This window comes from Musca autumnalis, unplaced genomic scaffold (assembly GCF_047663935.1).
Source record: "Musca autumnalis isolate F117 unplaced genomic scaffold, ASM4766393v1 scaffold_1, whole genome shotgun sequence".
NCBI lineage: Eukaryota > Metazoa > Arthropoda > Insecta > Diptera > Muscidae > Musca > Musca autumnalis.
Genome location: NW_027411644.1, coordinates 306,553,470 through 306,575,130, shown reverse-complemented (window position 1 = coordinate 306,575,130; position 21,661 = coordinate 306,553,470). Strand labels below are relative to the sequence as shown.

At 37.5% G+C, this 21,661-nt stretch overlaps 1 protein-coding gene across 1 annotated transcript; it reads left to right on the top strand.

The window, feature by feature from the left end:
* Positions 1 to 11,654: 11,654 nt before the first annotated feature.
* LOC141389897 (uncharacterized) lies at positions 11,655 to 14,492 on the top strand. The gene is made up of 2 exons (XM_073962103.1): positions 11,655 to 13,443; positions 13,554 to 14,492. Exon 1 carries the CDS (start codon positions 12,363 to 12,365, stop codon positions 13,086 to 13,088), a length of 726 nt encoding a protein of 241 aa, XP_073818204.1. The 5' UTR covers positions 11,655 to 12,362; the 3' UTR covers positions 13,089 to 13,443; positions 13,554 to 14,492.
* Positions 14,493 to 21,661: the final 7,169 nt, after the last annotated feature.

The window sequence follows — 21,661 nt, the reverse complement described above, 5'->3', positions numbered from 1 at the left end:
GCATTCCCTAGTCGTATCCAGTGGGAATGTAAGATGTAATTAATATGAATTTTTTGTCAAGTGGAATTACTCGTTCGATTCTCTACGGTATATTATATAACGTATCTTCTATAATATATTTAATAATTTAACTTTTTGTCCAATTTTATTCTTTTCTCGATTCTTACGGATACGTTTTGGAACGTATTGCTTATAATGCGTTAATAAATATATTTTCAATGTAATATGTTCCCAATTTTCCCACTGGGATGGGTTAACTCCCTCGGCATGTTGTATGCATGCTTGCACCACATAACAAACGAATGCAAATGTCAATTTTGTATACTCTCTCTTCCAAACAAACCACCCACTCACTTACTCATCAGTGTTATTATAAAACTCTCTGTTTCTGTGGAGAAAAACAAACAGGAATATAAAACCGACCAAAAAATGCCTAAAATTATTTGCTTTGTTTTTGTAGTGTGGTACTTATTGCCATTTTGTTATGGAGAGGCCAGAGTATGAGAAAAAAAAGATGATATTTGTATGCAATTTGTTTTGTTCATGAGAGAAGCAAACACAAAAACTACCGAGAGGGTTAACGCAATATACTCTCTTTGCAAATCAGATGTTTATCTGACTGTATTATTTGTTGTGGATGATGTTATTGAAAAATATCCTCTTCCCGAATTGGGAAAACTGATTGACTGCCCAGAAAACCTTGTAAGATATTTTAAAACACTCGGAGCTAAACAACAAATTGTCGAAAACCTTAAAACAAGATACAAGAACACGTTGCTTGAGAGCATATACCAAGTCCAGAATGAGATTAAGAGTATTTTCCCACAAAAGAATGAGTTGGATCGTATATCTGACTTAAAGTTTGCTAGAACCTCTATTGGGTTTTCATAAAATATTCAAAGAGTGTTCCGAAAAATTAAGCTCGGAAAAGTACCCTACTATGCCCATCATTGCCCTTTGGTCTAAAAAAACTTTTGAAAGTCAATTGATACCATTGACTCAATTCATGAAAGATTTGAAAGCTACATTTTATCGAGTGCGTATCTAGCCAGACTGATGTTTTACACTTTTGGAAACAGTCTAATCTAAAATATTTAAAACAATTAGTCAGGAAATTTTTGGCTATACCCGTCAGGTCAGCAACGAGCGGGATTTTTCCACATATGGAAATATTCACAACGAAAGACGTACTAGACTTTTGAGTTCTAACTTGGACAAAATAATGTTTTTAAATAAGAATAGCAATTAAATAAGATTAGAAAAATTAGAAGTACATATGGGGATTTCTGAGTGAAATCGGACAATTTTTCAATAAGAGGTTTTTTATTCCCTTTAGTTTTTGCTGTGGTGATGCTGATCGTCAACAATACATTTCAGTGTATTTTCTGATTTTTTTTCGACCAAAGGGTCCAGGGATTCTATGAAAACTATATGCAAAGAAATACTCATAACTTCTTTAATATTAGTCCAACTTGATAAAAATCTTTTTTAGTGTATTTTGTTGTTTTATCACCTATTTAATAAAAAATAGAAAAAAAAATTGGCACAGTTGGCTTGGATGCAATTTTCGCGATTTCATATTTAAAATCAATTTTTAACAATGATTGACCCCTTCGATTATCTTGCAAATTTTTTGTATAAAACTACGATCAATTACGAAAATTTTAAGTCCTACTTGGTAGTGGGATTCGAATAATAACTATTTTTTCTAATTTTTTTGAAATTTGTCAACAACGTTTTTCCTATATACTACTGCGCAAAATATCTTTTTTCACCAAAAACATAATACGTTTCATTTATTTACATTTGTGTTGCTGTTAGGAATTTATCGTAAACCTATTTATTTTGCGATTTTAAGAACGGTTTAGAAATTGGTGTACCAGCATTAGTGGGTATTTCTGAATGAATTTTTTTTTGCCCGCGATTAAACGTTACGTATTTCATAATCAAATCCTCTTTCGTATCTAAATAATCTTCTGGCAAAAAATCCCTTTAATAATAGGTAGATTATTTGGCTCGGATGGTCAGTCATATAATCCCCTAGCTGTAGTTATTTGATCATCAGCTTAGTTAGTTTATTGTCCGGCTGATACAGTAATTGCTAATCCATTTTCAAAATCTAAAAATAACTCTGTTTTACGATGTTTAAGATAAATTCCTAAATAAAACAACAAAACAAATGTTAAGAAAATATTTTTTAATTTTTTTGGTAAAATAACAAATGTTTCACCCTAGTATAAAAGAAAAATTTCAAAGACTACGCTAAGCGTTTGTCATGAAAGCCATATAATGATTGAGAAAATATTCAGCGTTGTAAAAAACAAATTGCATTTGGAAGAGGAAAAGTTAGATGATAGCGAAGCCGTCCCACACCCGATATGTTTCTTCACTTGCATTATTGATCATCACGCTCGAATCCAACGAGAAATTGATTAAAAATTGATAATTAATTAATACTTAAATTGATCTTCGCCTAAAAAAAGCCAAAATTTTCGGAAAAATTATATTGAAAAATTTCAAAAAATTAAGAAAAACAAGTAAGCAAAGGCTATAGTCGGCCAGGGCCGACCATACGATACCCTACACCACTACCCTGCGAGTTAGCTTTCAGCAAATCAAAGTTTCTTTTGGACAAATAAGCTCATTGTAAGAAGTAATTTTTTGGAGTCTGCAACCTTATCACATTAAGTTTAAATAACAATATAATAATTGTTCCACAAACATCACAGAAGGGACGGGGCGTATTACAGCAATAGTATGGGGCCTACTGCTTATCGCCGAGTCCGAAAGGCATGTCTTAAAACACCACCTGTAGAAAAGTTGTCCATGGTTGAAATACTCAGAAAATGTCGCCAACTTTACTGAGGTGTATTTTTAAATCGTTGGAAATTTGATGTTTGCTGGCCGGGAATCGAACGCCCGACCTTCAGCGTGCAAGGCGGGTGTGCAAACAATTGTACCATGGTGGCACCAATAAGTAATTTTAGAACGGACATTTAGTCTGGACCTAATTTTTTGCATATTTTGACATATTTGCTAAACTATATGCAAGACTTTGTGCCCTAAATATCCCATCGAATTGGCTGAAAGTTTGTATTAAGTATTTGTTCATCACAATTTTCGACCTGAAATTTATCGGTATATGTCCAGGTTTTCATATAGCTCCCATAGAACCGTACCTCCGGATACCCGGTATTTTGAAGGTTGTGGCCTCAACATCAAACTGAAATGGCTGACATTTTGTATTCAGTCTTCGTTGGAGGTAAAAAAAACTTTCCACATGAAATTTGTCGTTATATGTCCACGTCTTCATATACATAGCTCCCATAACCAGAACCTACCGATTTTCTGTACTTTGAAGGTTATGGTCTCAATATCCCTCCGAATTGGCTAAAATTTGGTATTAAGTCTTCATTGGGGGTATTAAACTTTCCATCTGAAATTTGTCGGTATAGGTCTAGGCGTTCATATAGCTCCCATACAACGAAAGCTCCCCATTTTCGACATTTTGAAGATTGTGGCTCTGGTTACAGATTTCTCTATTTTATTGACTTGTCTGAAGTGAATTTCAAACAGAAAAATGTACACATAAACATTTTAGAAGATATTATTGAAATATATGTAGCATACGAAAATATGTGGAATACAGAAATTTTCCATATGCAAAAATAATATTTGCATATGCATAATTTATACATTTCGCATATTTTTGCATATGTGATATATTTCGATTGGAATTTATTTAGAAGCCAAAAATATGCAAATTTTACAAAAATAGGTGTTACATAAAATTCCGCTGTCTACATATCATTGAGCTGATATTAATCGGGGTGCTCTCATTGATATGAGAGAAGGCTCCCTTGTCCCTACTGGGATGTTTGTGAAACAATTATATACAGTACATTTTAAGAAATATTCTTAAATTTGAAAATTGGCGTTGTTTAGCAATTTCTGCTAAATCTTTAAATTTTGGACAATTGGACAGGTAATATGATAGGGTTCCACGCAATTTGTAAGAACTGGGACTTTATCTGTCATGATAGAGACAATTTGTAGCATGGGAGGAAGATGTGGTTCTCTTCACAAAACTCATTATATCTTAGGTAGTAGGTCCGTTACCAAGCACACATATTATTGCAATTTTCATTAGAGGAAAGATCGGTAGTTAATTTTTCATATATAGGCGACTTTGCCGGTATATGGCCTCCAGGGATTCAAATATGGACCAAAAACAAAATGTTTTTATTTAGCATACAAAAGTAATGGTCCATTGCACCCGCTAAATAATATCAGATCATCATCAAAAATTGTAGGCATCTTCTTCGACCTAAACCCCTACCTCGTGCAAAATTTCGTGACTATTGATCTGTAATTGCGACCTCTAGTATGCTTTTGATTACATTACAAGCAAAACACTCGATATATTCGGCTGTAACTCTGTTATCTGACCACATAAATCAACATAATTGGCATTAATTGAAAGGGCAAGAGTTGTCCTTCCAAATATTATTTATGTGGGCGGAATGTGTGGTCCAGGAATAAAGATATTACCGGTATATTAAAAATTTTCACAATTTTCACACAAAAGTTGTGGTCCATTTAACCCTCTAAACATCATCCGATCACCATCTCAAATTGCAAGCTTCTTCTTTGTCATATAATCTTACATTATTTAAAATTTCGAGGCGATCGGACTATAATTGCGACATACAGAGCCGCTACAAAATCGGATAAAAATTTAGTTTTTGGTCCATTTCATCCGCTTAATATTTCCCGATCATCACCAATAAGAATAGGGATCTATTCTGATCTGAACCCGAGCTCCATACAAAATTTCGTAACGATCGGTCCATAATTGCGGCCTGGAGCGTGTTTACAATTTATAATGGACAGACGGACGGACGGACGGACGGACGGACGGACAGACACACATCTCAAAATCGCTTTATCTCGTCGAGATATGAAGATTGGTATACCACATTGGGGGTCTCCGACGAATATTTCGCGGTGTTACATGAATTTTTACCAAAACAAACTTATAATACCCTTTTCCACTTTGTGGTATAGGGTATAAATAGTAAACATTCGAATCACACTACCAAATAGGACTTAAAATTTTTGTAACTGATCGTAGTTTTCTACAAAAAAAAATCAATAAAATCGAAGGGGTCATTGTTAAAAATTGATTTTAAATATGAAATCGCGAAAATTGAATCCAATTCCACTGTTCCAAATTATTTTCTATTTTTTATTAAATACAGCAAAACATAAAAAAAGATTTTTTTCAAATTGGACCAATGTTAAAGAAGTTATGAGTATTTCTTTGCATGTAGTTTTCATAGAATTCGACTTTTTCAAGACGCGATACCTCTGGAGCCGTTGGTCGAAAAAAAATCAGAAAATATACTGAAATGTTTTGTTGATGAGCAGCATCAATACAGCAAAAAATAAAGGATAACAAAAACTTCGTATTGAAAAAGTGTCCGATTTCACTCAGAAAACCCCATATGAATATTTTTTGAACAAATGTACACCTATATCGATTTCGCTTTTTTGTAATTTCGTGCGTGAGTGTGCGTGTTCGTGCCTTCTCGAAAAACGCCGTGTTTGTGCGTGAATGTGCATAAAAATTTTGGTCCGTGTTCGTGCATGTTCGTGCCTAATTTTTTAGGCACGCGCCCATCTCTAGTTTGTAATCAAGCGTAAATTTAAAAAGTTTTACAAAATAAAACAAAACTATAAAATTTTTGTAAATGTTAAACAGCAGCAGCAGCAGTAATAACAACAACGCGAACAACCATAATAATACAAAGAAGAAAGGAAGTTAATGACACAAATTTTGTGAGTAAAAGTAATTTGATGGAGAAAGAGTTTGAGAGAGGTTATTTTTTGGGGAGTAATACTTTAGTTAGGTAATGTGTGTTTGGAACACACATGCAGCAGCGTAATTATTTCTGTCGCAATTAATTATAATACGGAGTTTTATTACCGGATTGTACTCTACAAGAATTATAAGAATTATAATTTTAATGAAAAATAATTTATTATTTAAAGGGAATAAACTAATGACACAATTTAATAGATCTTGAAAGTAATTTGGTTGACTTTTTTCAGAGAGAGTGAAGTTTTCTGAGGGTAGTTAATCGTTAATTAGGGTTTTGGATAGAGAAATCCGGCACCGGGAATTCTCGTTTTTTGGATACCGGATTTTCCCAGGAAAAAAATTATATTTGCCGGGAAATCGGGAAACATCTTTTTACATTAGGGTTTAAAGCCAGGATCTAAAAAAATTAGCATTAGCTGTACACTTCAACTGCTACACAATATTGACACACACACGGCTAAATAAACAATCGAACGCATATTTATTTTTGTACATTTTTCCTTATTTCGTTTTTTACGCCCAATCATTTTTTCGTTAGGCATAATCGACAACCACGCTACATATTTAGCAGCCGGCTGACCATTCGTCGCAGCGTATTAGTAACCGAGGATGGTTTTGTGAATAGAGTTGCCAACGCAGTATTAAAAAAAGGTGCCATTTAATGTCAAAATGCCTCCATCATATGTTAGAACCCAAAGAATACTAATTATTAATATTTAAAAATAAAAAAATATATATTGAACGGATTCACCAAAAATTCACATGTCCTTTGAACGAAAAAGTGGAATTAATTATATCGTGTTTTTAATGCATTACACTGGTAACCCTGATCTCAAAAACAATTGTTTGCTGAAAACCTGGCTAAGCCGTTGAAACTTTGTTGCTTATTCTCTTTTTTGATATCTGTTGATAATATGTGCTGCAAAATATGAGTATGCGTGTCCGATCAGGGGTGCTCAGAATAGTTCGTGTATTAGTAGTGGTAAGACACTCTCCACATTACTAAACAATGCAAATGAGAAATAAAGAGAGAATATGGTTTGTTTTACGGTACCGCAAGGAAGTGATCACCAATGGTGTCCGATGCTATTTTATTAAAGCGACAATGTCAAATAGCAATCAGCAATCAAATGTCAATCAGCATCGCTAGCAAAATTTTTGTGAAATTTGTTGATACATGTTGCCATTGTTCACTGTTGCTAAACATATTTCGAAGAAATTTTAGCAGGCAAAGCTGTAAATATTCGGTACTTCTGCTAATATGGCATTTAAACCCTGTTTTACATTTACCACAACTAATTGAATGAATTTCAGTAATTTCGGTAAAACAATGTGAGGCACCGACAAATTTCTGACGGAAAATTTTTAGACTCAAAGAAGAGTAAATACCAAATTTCCTATATTACGGTAAGAGAATGTGGCTAAAACTTAAAAAATACCGAAAATGAAGAAGTACGCTTCTATGGGGATATAGAAAGACGTGGGTGGACCTATACTGATAATACTCTTCTGGAATATTTTATAACACTTGAAAGACTAAATAACGAATTTCAGCCATTTAGATGGGATATTAACGTCACAATCTTCAGTATTATGAAAATCGGGAGGTACCGTTCTAAGGGCGCTATATCGAAACGTGGACCTATACCGACGAATTTTAGTCGCAAATGGGGCAATATTAAAGCGTGGACCTGTACAGACAAATTTCTGTCGAACAGTTTTATATCACATTAAAGACTAAATACCAAATTTCAGCCATTTTGGTGGAATATTGAAGCCACAACCTTCAAAATACGGAAAATCGGGAGTTACCTTTCCATGGGGGCTATATGAAGGCGTGGACCTATACCGACAAATTTAGAGGAGAAGTTTGAGTACCCCCAACGAAGTCTTAATACCAAATTTCAGACATTTCGGTGAAATATTGAGGCCACAACGTTCAAAATACCGAAAATCGGTAGGTACCGTTCTATGGGAGCTATATGAAGGCATGGACCGATACCGACAAAGTTCTGAGGGAAAATTTATACTAAAAACGTAGACTAAGTAACAAATTTCAGGCATTTCGGTGTGATAATGAAGCTAAACCCTTCAAAATACCGTTCTATGGGGGCTATATCAAAACGTGGACCGATATATCCCATTTTCAATACCAACCATCCTGCATGTAATAAAAACTTCTGTACCAAATATTGACTCTCTATCTTTAAAATTGCGAGTTGGATCTTGATTTCAACAGACAGACGGACGGACAGAAGGACATGGTTAAATCGACATAGAATTTTGTGCTAATCAATAATATAAAGGGTGTTTTTAAGCTAGATAGAACTTTAAATTGTAAAAAGTAACACAAAAAAATAAATTTTGGTAAAACTTTTTTTTATTTGTTTCAGTATACTCTGACAAATCATCGTGAATAGACTCACGAGACCATTATATGCGTCGTTCTTTCGCCGATTGGGCTCTAGAGCAGTTGGCAAATGACCCGTTGTTTTATCGCAAAATGGTGTTCAGCGATGAGGCGCATTTTTGGCTTAACGGGTTTGTTAATAAGCAAAATTGCCACATATGGAGTGAGACCAATCCACAAGAGACCCTACAGACTCCATTACATCCAGAAAAATGCACCGTATGGTGCGGTTTTCACGCTGATGGCATCATCGGACCTTATTTCTTAAAAATGAGGCCGGAGCTCGCGTTACGGTCAATGGAGATCGTTACCGCACCATGATCAATGATTTTTTGTTTGAAAATATGGATGACATTGATCCGGAGGAGATGTGGTTTCAACAGGATGGCGCTACGTGCCATACGGTGAACGCAACCTTCGACTTATTGAAATCAAAATTTGGCGATAAGTTGATTTCGAGAAGTGGACCTGTCAATTGGCCTCCAAGGTCGTGCGATTTGACACCTCTCGATTATTTCCTGTGGGGCTACGTGAAGTCACTGGTTTATGCTGATAAACCAGCAACAATTGATGCCTTGGAGGCCAGCATTGTTCGTGTTATTCGTGACATACGGCCAGCAGTGCTCGAAAAAGTGGCCAAAAATTGGACGTCCAGAATGCACTTCGCGGTGCCCATATGCTCGAAATCATTTTCAAATGTTAATGTCACGTATTGATCTTTCGAATAAAAAAAAAATTGATTACAATTTAATTTTTTGTGTTATTTTTTACAATTTCAAGTTCTATCGGACTTAAAAAAAACACCCTATATATGCTTTATAGGGTCTCCGACGAATATTTCCATGTGTTACAAACGGAATGACAAATTTCATTATACCCTCCATATGGTGCAGGGTATAAAAAGTGTTTTCAGGAAAAAAAAAAAACTTCTAAAAACCGCACTAAAAACATGCATTATAACGACGGATTTTTAATCGGTTCCATTTAAGAGCGAAAGAATATTTTCTATTTTAAAGTCCCATATTTATACTCTCAGCCATTAGGCTAAAGAGGGTACGACTGGCTGGCTGGTGCGCACGATAACTCTCGAAGCCACCGATCACTACTTTCGGTACCTTCCCCACAAAAGTTCAACAATTATCGCTAAAATGGTGCGCACGACAACTCTCGAAGGGTTCCAGGCATAGAACCGGTTCCACACAAAATTCGGAAAAAGTGAAGTCTAAGAGCTTCTCTCGGATCGATTTGAAATTTTTTCAGCAGTTTGTCTTTACGGCCACCTTTACATCGGTACAAATTTTGTCGGCGGGCAAGTCCATACTTCCTGAGATAATGCCTTAAAAGCTCCAAGAAACCTTGACGAAAACAACTAAAATGTAAAATTGGCAAGATAACTCAAGCAGGAAGTTTCTGATTGGTCCAAACTTTGCACATCGTATTATTTCATCTAGTCATGTATCAGGTTAGAATATGGACTATATCGGTCCAGCCCTTCGGGTACCTCCAACACAAAATTTAGTAGAAGTGCAGCTAAACAGCTCTTCTCTAGATTTTTTTTTAATTCTTTCCAAAAAGTTCTGTTATGACGGCGCAACTTGTTTTTGGGAGCTAAAGACAGAAAATCTCAAAAAAAGCCTGCCGGTACCAACTACATTGGGTAGTATGTAAGATAACCGTCGAAGGGAGAAATCTCCCACACTCTCTTAATTGTTTGGCAACATGTTTTGTGTGCGAACCCAGTTAAAACGGTAAAATGTTTTTCGGGGCAAATCCATACTTCCTAAGAACAACATGGTGCATTTTTTCCACATTTTTTTCATTTTCAATCTATAGAGCGAAAACGTGTCATCCATTATTTTGCCCACAAATTTTTGAAAATATTTTAGGTATTTCATATAAGTTACTATGGGAAGATAAAAAAATCACGGAAATGTTGATCCACTATCGTATTTTAAAAATTCCTGGGAATGGCTATTTTATGATTCCCGTTTTACGGGAATGATAAAAACCCAAAACCCTATCGGTAATTCGTTTGTGAAATGAATACCACGTGGTTTTTCTTCTAATACATATATTTTGGAAGCCAGCCACAGTTTTCATTTCACGTCTGTCCACCAAACTATAAACTTCTTATTAAACGAACTCCAAACCTTTCTAACAATGGCCTACTTTAAGGCTACCAAAAAGTACAAAGAGAGATGGAGATAGAGAATAACTTTACCTCGAAAGTAAGAAAAAAAACAACATTGCCATCAATTTTCTGGCACCTAACCAAATAGAAATTGAATTCAAGCAGAACGAAAATCATTTTTTATGTGATACCAACATCAATTGCCAAAACAACAACAAAAAACTATTTTTTCTAAAGAGAAAGAGAAATTAAAATGGGAAAGTGCAAAGTTTATTCGGCCAAAAGCAATAGATAAAATGTTGTTGTAAATTACACAAACAAAAAACTTGATCTAAGCAACAACAACAACTTGTCGAGAATTGCAAAAATTCTATTTTTAATTACAAACCGCCAAACAGCAACCAGCCAATTGTCAAATGTAATTGCTCATTTACAATTGTACCTCGGTCGTCGTATTTGTTGTTGAGATTGCTCCCACTCTCTCCATACTTCCTCCCCCCATCCCTATATCATTGAAGTGGAGCAGAAAATGTAAAGGGCCGTCGTCGTTTACGAATGTTGTTGCCCTGTCAATGTAACAACCAAACAACAAGTCCATTCATCTTCGTACATTCGATTGCTGATTTATTTGTTTGTTGTTATGTTTTTCTGTCAGCAGTTAGTGCACATGTATGGTAATGTACCCAGATATTTTGATGGAAATTAATTTGATGCTGTTTAAGAACTATCTTAATGGCGATTCATTTTCGTTTGTTGGTAAATTTGCTGCTGGCCGTGGGGTTTTTTTTACAGATTTCGTGTCATTTTCTCATGCAGTAAGGAACTCCCACTGAAAAAGCTTGTACCGTCGTAATTTGGGCCTTGAGTGCAACCTGTTGGAAGAAATATCAAAACGATTCGAGAGAAGGTCCAAACCTGCACTTTGCCGAAATTTGGTGTGGGAGGTATTGTCCACATTCTAACCTGATCAATGTCTCGTAGAAATATTACGATGTTCAAAGTATGGACCAAATCGTGGCCACAATTTTTCCGAACATTTTTGAACCTTTTTGGGGGAGGTACCTGAAGGAGTGGACCGATATTGCTTATCTTTGAACTTAAACTAAATTTGAAGAAAATACAACTGCTAAATTTAGGACCGAATCGGTAGTCCGTTCCAGAGTTATCTTGAGCTCCAACCACTACACACGGTGTCATAGGGTTTTTTTTTGTTTGCAACTTTCAGGCTATTTTGTCAGGAAGTACGGACATGCCCCTGATGAAACTTATACCGTTGTATATGGGGCAGTGAATACAAGTTGTTACAACAAAAATCAAAGAGATTCGAGGGCAGGTCCTAAACTAAACTTTTCCGAAATTTTGTGTGAAAGGTACCCAAAGGAACTTTCCAACCTCATAACGATCTTGACGCGATGCGGGGGCTAGACACCACAATCTTACACTCAGCTTCTTATAGTGTTGATTTGGGGGTTGTGATCGACCAAAGGTTATCCATCTCTACTGTCACAAACCAATACAATGCACTGAAAACCCATAGTGTATCTTTGGAATGTGTGACACATATTTGGTAGCTATCTCCTACCAAATAAAAAATTGCTGAGATCCCCTAACACCGGGGTGTTAAGCGACCACGTGCCCATCGGTGTTCTCAAGGTTTGCAGTTAGGGTACCAACTGTATTTGAACGGAGCCTCGTTGATACCTGGGCGACTCAACGAGTAACTATCATGCCCTTGCCGTGGTAAAGAGGCTATGCCGCGATGCACCTCAGCTCCCCCACAACTCAATATCCCATGGACATTAAAAATTTAAACAAAAAAACCAAAAACCCAAAAACCTCAAGATGAAGCTTCGACTGATGTAGGTGTGGATGCCTTGGCACCCTCAGTCTTTACACTCACAAATGCAACCACCTCACTATCCCTGACAATAACGAATATGGACATTGACAACGATTCCCCTAATGTTACGGCCAGCAGCTCTAACTCTGCTACAAAGCGCACTGAAAATATGGGCGGTGACGACAATCCGGAACTGGGCCATATTAATGACAGTTTGAATAGACAGAGCCTAGTACTCCTAAATTTAATTGAGGAAAGCGTCCCCTTGACACTCAAGGAGGAAAGCATCCCGGATGAAATCTGGGAAAAATTATCGCTGACTGAGGAGGAGGAAGATATGGACACGACAGTGATCCATGTCCCTACCTCTAGTCTAGCTAATGACCCCCCATCCGGTGATGCTTTGGTGTCGGACAATCCCGACAAACCTCTGCTTCTAAGGCAAAAAGCAGTAGAGGAGGAGAGTGGCGCGAGCGAAGAACCTATCGATAAGATGGACGATTCGCTGAATCCACAGACCTCCAACTCTGCCAAAGCCAAGGAAGCAAGAGACAAAAAATCATACCGAAGGTCAACTAACTATTGCAATCGGTATGCCAATAAGGACCCCAACAGACAGAGAATATCCTCACGTAACAAAGAGCGGGAGTACCCCCGCTTCATCTCTGATAAGGACACCTCTTCTTCCAAAGCGGCAACGTCGCAGCCCTCAAAGAAGGCTGACCAGAAGCCAAAAAGGAAGAAGGGATCCAAATCCTCTGGAAAGGTATCGACTGATTCTGCAGCTGGTCCAACTTCTAAACCCGAACAAAGGGTGATATAGGTGAGTCGGCTGATGAAAAAGAAGATACCATCCGACACAAGTGGGAACACGAGCGGGCGGAACAGTGATGGGTCAGTGACGGCATTGACTTTCTCAAATGATAACGGACCTCGGTCGACCGATCCAAAATCACAACCAGTGGTTGTGAAGAGGATGAGGTCGTCTGAGGAACAACCTCCTTCTGCGAAGAAGTCTACGTTGTCACAGACGGTCTATCCGTCGGCATCGTTTGCTTCGGTGACGAGGAAGGCTAGTGAGAGGATCACTAATGGAAAGGTTAAAGCCTCTTCAACAAGTGCTTCTTCTCTGATGCCTTGTACGTCTGGAAAGGCGAGTAAGGATACCGCGGAACACAGTGCTCTGCAGACTCCATGCTCATCTGTAAAGGCGAGAGAGGATAAGGCAAAACCTAGTGCTCTGCAGACTCCCTGCTCGTCCACAAAGGCGAGTAGGGACAACGCGGAGACTGGAGGGGTTACTCTCTATTACTATACGTAAGAAAAATGTGATGCGTAAGGAAATTAAATACGTCTCCAATACGTTTTCGTATCTCCTTTTGCAAGTATTTTTGGTCCTTTTTCCTTTCTGGCACCGCCGCAATCTGTAATACAAAAGGGTATGTCAAAATCGTGCGTTAACTCAAATATCTTGCGCTAAAAATATACCAAACGCAAACGCATCGCAATATAGAGTAACCCCCTGGTGTTTTGCAGAATCCATGCTCGTCTGTGAAGGCGAGTAAGGAAAATTCAGGACCTAGTGGTCTGGAGATTCCCTGCTCGTCCGCGAAGGTCAGTAAGGACAACGCGAAGCCTACAGCTCTGTAGACTCCTTACTCGTCAAACCCGAAGCAGGATGACATCGCTGCTCGACGAGTTGTCCCGGGCGAGATCCGGCTGGCAATCATAGACATGACAGATCACAATGGGCGTATCAGTGACTTTCATTGGTTGCTAGTTTAGGGTCATCTTCGGGACATCCTCATCTCGGACGTGGTTGAACAGGCAAATGTTCGGCTGGGCCAGTCTACTCTTTACAAGGGAGTCAAGGTAATTAGCTGTGAAAACAAGGAATCGGCAAATTTCCTTGTTAATGACATTGGCTCTCTCTGGGAAGGTAGCAATCTGGCGGTTTTACCTTTGTCTGAGATATCATGTGGGATGATAACCTCAGTATGGGTCCCTGCTCCTTCAATGAAGCTAGGACGAATACTGAAGTTGGTTGAGAAGCACAACGTCGGTCTTCAGATGGGAAATTGGAGGATTCTCGGTTCCTTTAAGAAGAACGACGGACTGGTCATAAAATACGCCATGGACAAGTCCGGAGAGGACTTTTTAAGGAGTCGAGGAGGGGTGCAGAACTTTGGATTAGGACGATTATGTTTCCGAATCCCACCAAAACACCAGATAAACCTGCATCATTGCAAAGCTGCAGCTGCTGAACTACTGAAAAACCTCTCGACTTAAGACATCGATAACGCCCTAGTCCAGGAACCTTATTTATATAAAAAAAAATAAGGTGAATGGGCTTAGCGGCAAGAACTATTCTGTTTTCGCGGCCTGAAATGGGGACAAGGTGAGGACATGTATAGTTGCTAAAAAGTATCTTAACCTAATCCTTCTGTCCAATTACAGTAGAAGTGATATAACCACGGTACGGATGGAAGAAGGTCGGAGCAAACCCCTAGTTTTGTCTTCGATTTACCTTACGAAGACCCCGAACCACCAGGCAAGGTCATTCAGGATCTAGTGGATGAACTAGGGAGCCTAGGCTGGATGTGATGCCAATGCCCACCTCTTCCACTGGGGAAGCAGTGACACAAACGCCAGAGGTGAGTGCATTTTCAATATTATTTTAAAAAATAATTTAAAAATTTTTAATAGGGGTAACACTCCCAAGTTTCAAAATAGATCAAGGGGGGAAGTCATTGACATAACCCTGACCAACATGGACGACTCCGATGTAGAGAATTGGAAAGTATCAGAAAAGTGCTCCTTTTCGGATCACAGGATTATACTATTTCAAATCTCTATACTTGGGGTAACACAGAACCCTCATTGAAATCCCAGGAGGACGGATTGGGGTAAATTCGAAGCTCTGACGGCCTCAAAACTATGTGGAAGTGGAAGTAACACTCTCCATACTGTCGAGGAGGTTGTGAGAGCTGTGGATTCCCTAACCAAACCCCTTCTGACGATCTATGAGGACTCTTGTCCAATCATATATCCGGAGAAGAAATCCCAACCGGTGTGGTGGACCAAACAATTAGCCAAGCTGCGTAAAGCAGCAAGGCAATCCTACAATAAAGCCAGTAAGACGAAACTCAGTACGGATTGGGATGCCTACAAGGTCAATTTCAATAAGTACAAGAGTGAAATCAAGCAAGCTAAGCGAAATTCTTGGGTTAGTTTCAGTGAGTCGATAGAAGTAGTGAAGCTGAGACTTTGGATCTGCTGTCAGGGGTTCATTTTCCCTGTTGTGTTGACTTCGACGGAGCCTAGCCAACAGCAAGTCATAGTCTGAAACGGATTTCGTCCAAACATACTTTGGGCCTAAAACCATTTTTTCGATGAGGCACATTTTGCCGGTAGGAAAGTGTATATGAAGAAAGGACAAAATTTTTTAGTTTTCCATAAAAAAAAAATTAAAAAAATGTTTTTAAGCTACATGAAAGATTTTTGGTACATAGATTGGGAAAAAAATCCCATTCTTAAATCTGTTCGAGATACTAATTTTGGTTGTTGCGCGCAAAAGTTATGGCGGTTTCAATTCTGATAAAAAGAACAAAATCTTTAAAAGACTCTAATAATTATATTGAGAAACACTCTTAATTAGGGGCTTCCTACATACTGTATGTTTACTGAGGTCCCATAACTTTAGTGAAAAAGTTGTAAATTTTCGCGGAAATTAGGAAAGCATTCAAAACAATTGGTAGTTTACAACTTGTTCTAACAAAATTCAAGCTGTTTATGCATCTGAAAAATATATACAAAATATGTACGTAATCTGAACATCGCGAAGATTCAAATGAAACCAAAACTATACAAATCCGTTTAGCGGTTTGCATATTATCGCAAAAAAACAAAAAAATATATTGAGGAAATTTATAAAATATTTGTAAGAGAAAATATTTATTAAAATTTATTTTGTGAGTTAGTTGAACAAAATGTAAGAAAAATAGGTCGGAGTTTTTCTTCTATTTTAGATAAATTTCACGCAATAAATCACATTTTTTATTCTAATCACTTCTCGAAAACACGCTAACATCTAGCAGAAGATATGGATATCTTTCAAATAAATGTTTGGTTCCTTTAAATGGGGTATAATCTTGAAATAAAATTGTATTGGGTAATGTTCATTTAGAAATGCGTGTAAATCGCGAAATCCTCAAAATCGCTTGATGCGCATGCGGTTTATCAATACGGCGAATTCTTCTCTTTTAATTTGTACACATTTGCAAGGATTTACTTTGGCCGCTAAGATGTAGCATCGTCTGCAGTTTAGTGTGCAACAAACTGTATAACGCTTATATTTTGCACAAAGTGCATACACTTTTTATGCGCATCCGATTTCACTATCAACCGTGAAAAAATACATCGATCTAAACATATTTCAATAAAATCCATCAAGAACCGTGGATGTAGCATCACACAGTATTTTTTGGATAAATCGGATAAAGCTCCCATGCCACTAAATTTTTCAAACCGCTGTTTTCGCACAAACGCGAGTGATGATTCACTTTCTTCATTGAAATGGAAACGATCCACATAAAACGCGAATTAGTCAGCGATATTTTGAAAAGCATTTTTCGCAAATTTTTCATTTTTTGCAGTACCCATTTCCGCCGTTCTAGTAGATGGATTTTTACTATCTGTGATTCATATGATCCGGATCGTCGAAAAACTAAAATATCGCGGGGTACCAGCACACTCAAAACGATATTGTAAATACTGTACCCAAAAAATAGGTTTTTTAGAAAAAATATCACACTAAATTTTGGCCTTTGGCAGTAGATTACTCTGCTGCTGTGTGGGCTACATACTCAATATACATATCGGATTATGCGAAATCGCGAGTTCTTTAATCCTATAATTGGTTTTTCGAAATATCCGAATGCGCGTCCCAGTTACATAAAAAATACAAAAAACACCTGAAATCCGGCTTCAAAATGTCAGCATCCATAAAAGGTGGATGCAGTGGAAATTTTGGAAAGTGATACATTAGAAGTGTAATCTTCATTTTGTATTCTCCTACTTTTACCTTGGACAGATGTCCGTCATTTGAATGGTTTAATCAGAAATCGAATAGCAATGTAAAAAACCTGTTTAGCTTCAACGTGTTTTTACCTATGTTTTTTCCTTTACGTGGTCGTAACTACCACGTAAATTAATTTTTTTTTGCTAAATTTTTGAGCTTTGTACAAAAACATCCAAATTAATCGAGCAATATTCATAGTTACTGGTAAACTACAATAGTTCGCGTATTATAAAAGTGCAAACCTTGGCTTCATGGAAACTAAAAAATTTTGACTTTTCCTCATATACCCTCGTTAGCATAAATGCTGAGGGTATAAAAACTTATCTACAAGTGGTGCCGTAAGACACGCCGTTCGGGCTCGGCGATAAAAAGTAGGTCCAATATAATTGACATGACCGAAGTCTTCCTTGCCCCTTTGGGGATGTTGTGGGAGCTATTTATGTGTGAACTAAGAATGTTTCCGGGGAAAAAAATATAACCACACCAAATGTTGACCTAAATCTAACAAAAATAATTATTTTTAGTTTAAAAAAAAAAACTTAAAAAATGCTTCCCAAAAAAACTAAGCCAAACCATAAAATACAATAATTAATGATCGCATACATGGCGAATTGTGGCATAATTTTCTTCCTTTGCGTTTTGCTGGCCCATTTTTGCGCCCAACCATTTGTTTTTTTATTTTCATTTTTGCAACAATTTAGCATGTGCTAAAATGTTTATGCCAATGCCTGAGTGTGCTGCTACTTCCTGCTTTCTTCCATAACGACGTTTATGGAAAATCACCAAAATTGAAGCAGTTTTTTGTATTGTTTTGATATTGAGAATCTTTGAAAGTATTGAAATGCTAACATTTTGTTTTTCAGTATTTTTTGTTGTTTTTGCCATTTTCGGCATGAGTATTTGAGTATTTTTTTTTTTTTTGCAAATTTTTACCAGTTTGTTTTTATTTGGAAATCGGTACTGGAAATAACATTTTAAACATTTGTTTCCAAATGCTGCAATCTCACACACATACACACACATCTTTACATGACTAATGCACACATTACAAATTATGTGTGTTATTGGTCAATTGTGATTGAACAATAATTTGTTCAAGTGAAATACAAAACAAAAACACATTTTCCTAATGAGGAGGCCTCCTTCCACTTTGAAATACAAAGACCAAATAAAATCACAAATACGAGGTTATTGAAACATGTGTCGTATTTATTGTTAATTGGAGATTTTTGTGTCTGTTGTATATCCTATATGACCAAAAAAAAAAAATAAATAGTTTGTATTTCCTATTGAAAATAGAGAAAGTAAAGGCTGTTTTATGAAATACAAATAGAATTGACCTCATGGAAATAATTCGAGGGATTTTTCAAACTAAATAATGGTGGCACAAAACTGATCCTTAATTTTAAAAATAAATAACATTTCGAAGGTGATAAAATAAGTTTTGATCATTTAAGGGTTAGGTATTAGGGTGTCCATTAAGACAAATTCGTTTTTAAAATAGCAAAGACCCAAACCAATCTAGCGGAGACAGAAAGCCCTCTGTTAACGATTTTGCTAACAGCGTGTTAGCAGAGCTCTGTAAAATTAACAGAGCTATTCAAAAATGGGTTTCTTTGTAACAAATATCCTTTTTAGGGCCTTTAAGGACAATTTCGCCAGGACAACGTGGGTACCATTGGAAAGCTTATCGAGACAGTTATCCTCTGAGCTAATAAAATCTCTAAATAATATTGCCCGATGTCGCGATATTTACCGTTTTTGGGAATAACCCTGCAATAAGGATAATTATTTTGACCACAGATCCTTTAAGGAAAATTCTGCCAGGACAACATGGGTACCATTGGAAAGCTTATTGAGACAGCTATCCCCTGAGCTAACAAAATCTCTAAATAATATTGCCCGATGTCGCGATATTTACCGTTTTTGGGAATAACCCTGCAATAAGAATAATTATTTTGACGACAGATCCTTTAAGGAAAATTCTGCCAGTACAACATGGGCACCATTGCAAAGCTTATTCGGGCCCGATACGAATTGACGCGGCTACATCGCACAGTGGATCCACTTGTATGGAGAACGTGGCCAAAAATATTTAGAGTGTAAAAATCAAGCCAATGCGCCGGTTACAGCTTCGTGCTGCTGCGAAGAGTGTTTTAAGAAACCACGAGCGTAACATTCTCCCCCCTTTCCCCTCTGGAGGGGGTATACGGTAAGAATTGTATTATGCTGTTAATTCAAAATGAAATAAACAAAGGTCCCGATAATCTTATAATGCGAAAATAGGCTTGGGGAAACAAAACAATCTCCAAAACAACATAAAATCCAACCAATTTAGCGGATTAAAAAAATCAACATATTTTTCTGAAAATTTGTAAAATTTTTAATGTAGATCTTATAGCGTTCTTCCTGGAAGGCACGTACCGCCAACGTAAGACAAATTTGGAAGAAGATTTCATCATCTTGAAACTGATGCCAATTATGTTAATGTACGTGGTCAGATAACAGAGTTATACGCTAATATATCCATAGAAACCGTATTCTAGGGCAGCTTTAGTCAGCGACTTACCGTTTATAGTCTGGCACTAGATGGCAGCTGATTTTAATACTGAATAATCTTAAACCCATGGCCTACTTTGGAAAATTATTCCCGAGGTGGGCACTGGTGGGCATCATGACTAAAACCTTAGGTCAAATTTAAGTATATGATCGAATTGGCATTACAAAATACACTATGAACATATGCAGCTAACTACAATTCCACAACACGCTAAAACTCTATTTTTTAATGAAAATTAAGCTATTACCTCCACCTTCAAAATCCAATATTATATTTTGCTATACCTGTAAGATTCGCGATGTTTTGAAAAAATTTACTTGCACTTAAAATATATCTTGTACTCACAACAAAAAGTATTAGTCACATGTTCCGACTTTTGAAGCTATTCTTAAGAAGATCGCGTTCGAATGAAACAAAAACTAACATATTTTTAAAAAGGTCCATCACATAGCTATCAGATTTGCCATATGTTGTATCAAAATTTTGACACTCATTTTTCTATTTTTGGCCAGTGGGTGGATCCACTGTGCATCGTCCGGGTCTTAACTGGGCTAAAACCACTCGTGTTTACGTGGGGGTGCTTTCCATGTACGGCATTCGCACTGTATATGAATGATATCCAAGCCTGCCTGATAGGTTTTGGAAGTTCTCGTTTATACCTTTGGACCTTTCTCTAGATCTCTGGTGTCATGAGGAGGCATCCGCAGAGAGGCATTCTGGCAGGTTTGAATATACTGTGTAGAGCTAATATTTGCATACCAAGCTGGCGCCGCATAGTGGTCAACAAGGTTTCTTTGTCAGCGCCATAAATGCTGTGGTCGGAATCAGTGCACCATCGAACATTATGTTCAGTGGGAGCCTCTCATTCAGTCATCCAAGTGGTGAACAGTGTGTCAGTAGATTTAGCCGCGGTTATTTTCATATTCCTCAAATGGATGGTCGCAGCGGTGCATGAGACCTAGCTTAGCAACAACTGCAGTTTAGAACTTTGTAATGGTTACAACGTACTGAGGAAGGATTGCACCAGAAGTGGAGGTGGGGTATTAGCTTTCCGATTGCTCCAGTCTCTTCTCGCTCGGGTCTGGCTAATGACCCATACATGGAATATATGGCAGTAGTAATCAGGTGAGGAATTGCCGAGGTAAAGATGCTTAACGTATACATCCCACCGATAAATAGTTGTACTCCAGGTAATAGGCCTAATATTAGCCTAATTATTGGAAGGCCATAACCTTCTGGTCTGCAGGGTCTTTAATCCCTGAGAAGATTGATAGATCTACGATTTGCACATTCAATGAGAATTAGCGGTTCGCCATACATCGTGTCACCTGTTGTGGAAACCCGTCGTTTCTCTTGGGTTTCATCACCTCTGAACGCCGCAGTTTCGTCAATCACGGGAAAGCTAATTGGCCGTGTTTTAGAAAGTTCACTAATCACCGTTTCAGAGATCTGCCCAATCCTCCTGATGTTCGGATAGCGGAAAGGACGTTCCGAGACATCATCACTGCTGTAGCCGTTTGCCATATACATGCTGGTCGAATACCCGATGTGAGACCAAACTACCCAGCAGAGGCGATGGGTTTAGCAAGTGAGCGTGATGAACTTCGCTTGGTCGGTGAACACAAGCGGAAGAAGTGACTAGATCATCTGAAGAGTTACAACATTGGAGCCGGGATTTGTAAGTTGTGGCCAACGGTTAAATCGCTCTCGAACCCTGGAGATACGCAAGAAAGCCAAGTTTAACGACGTTGCGCTG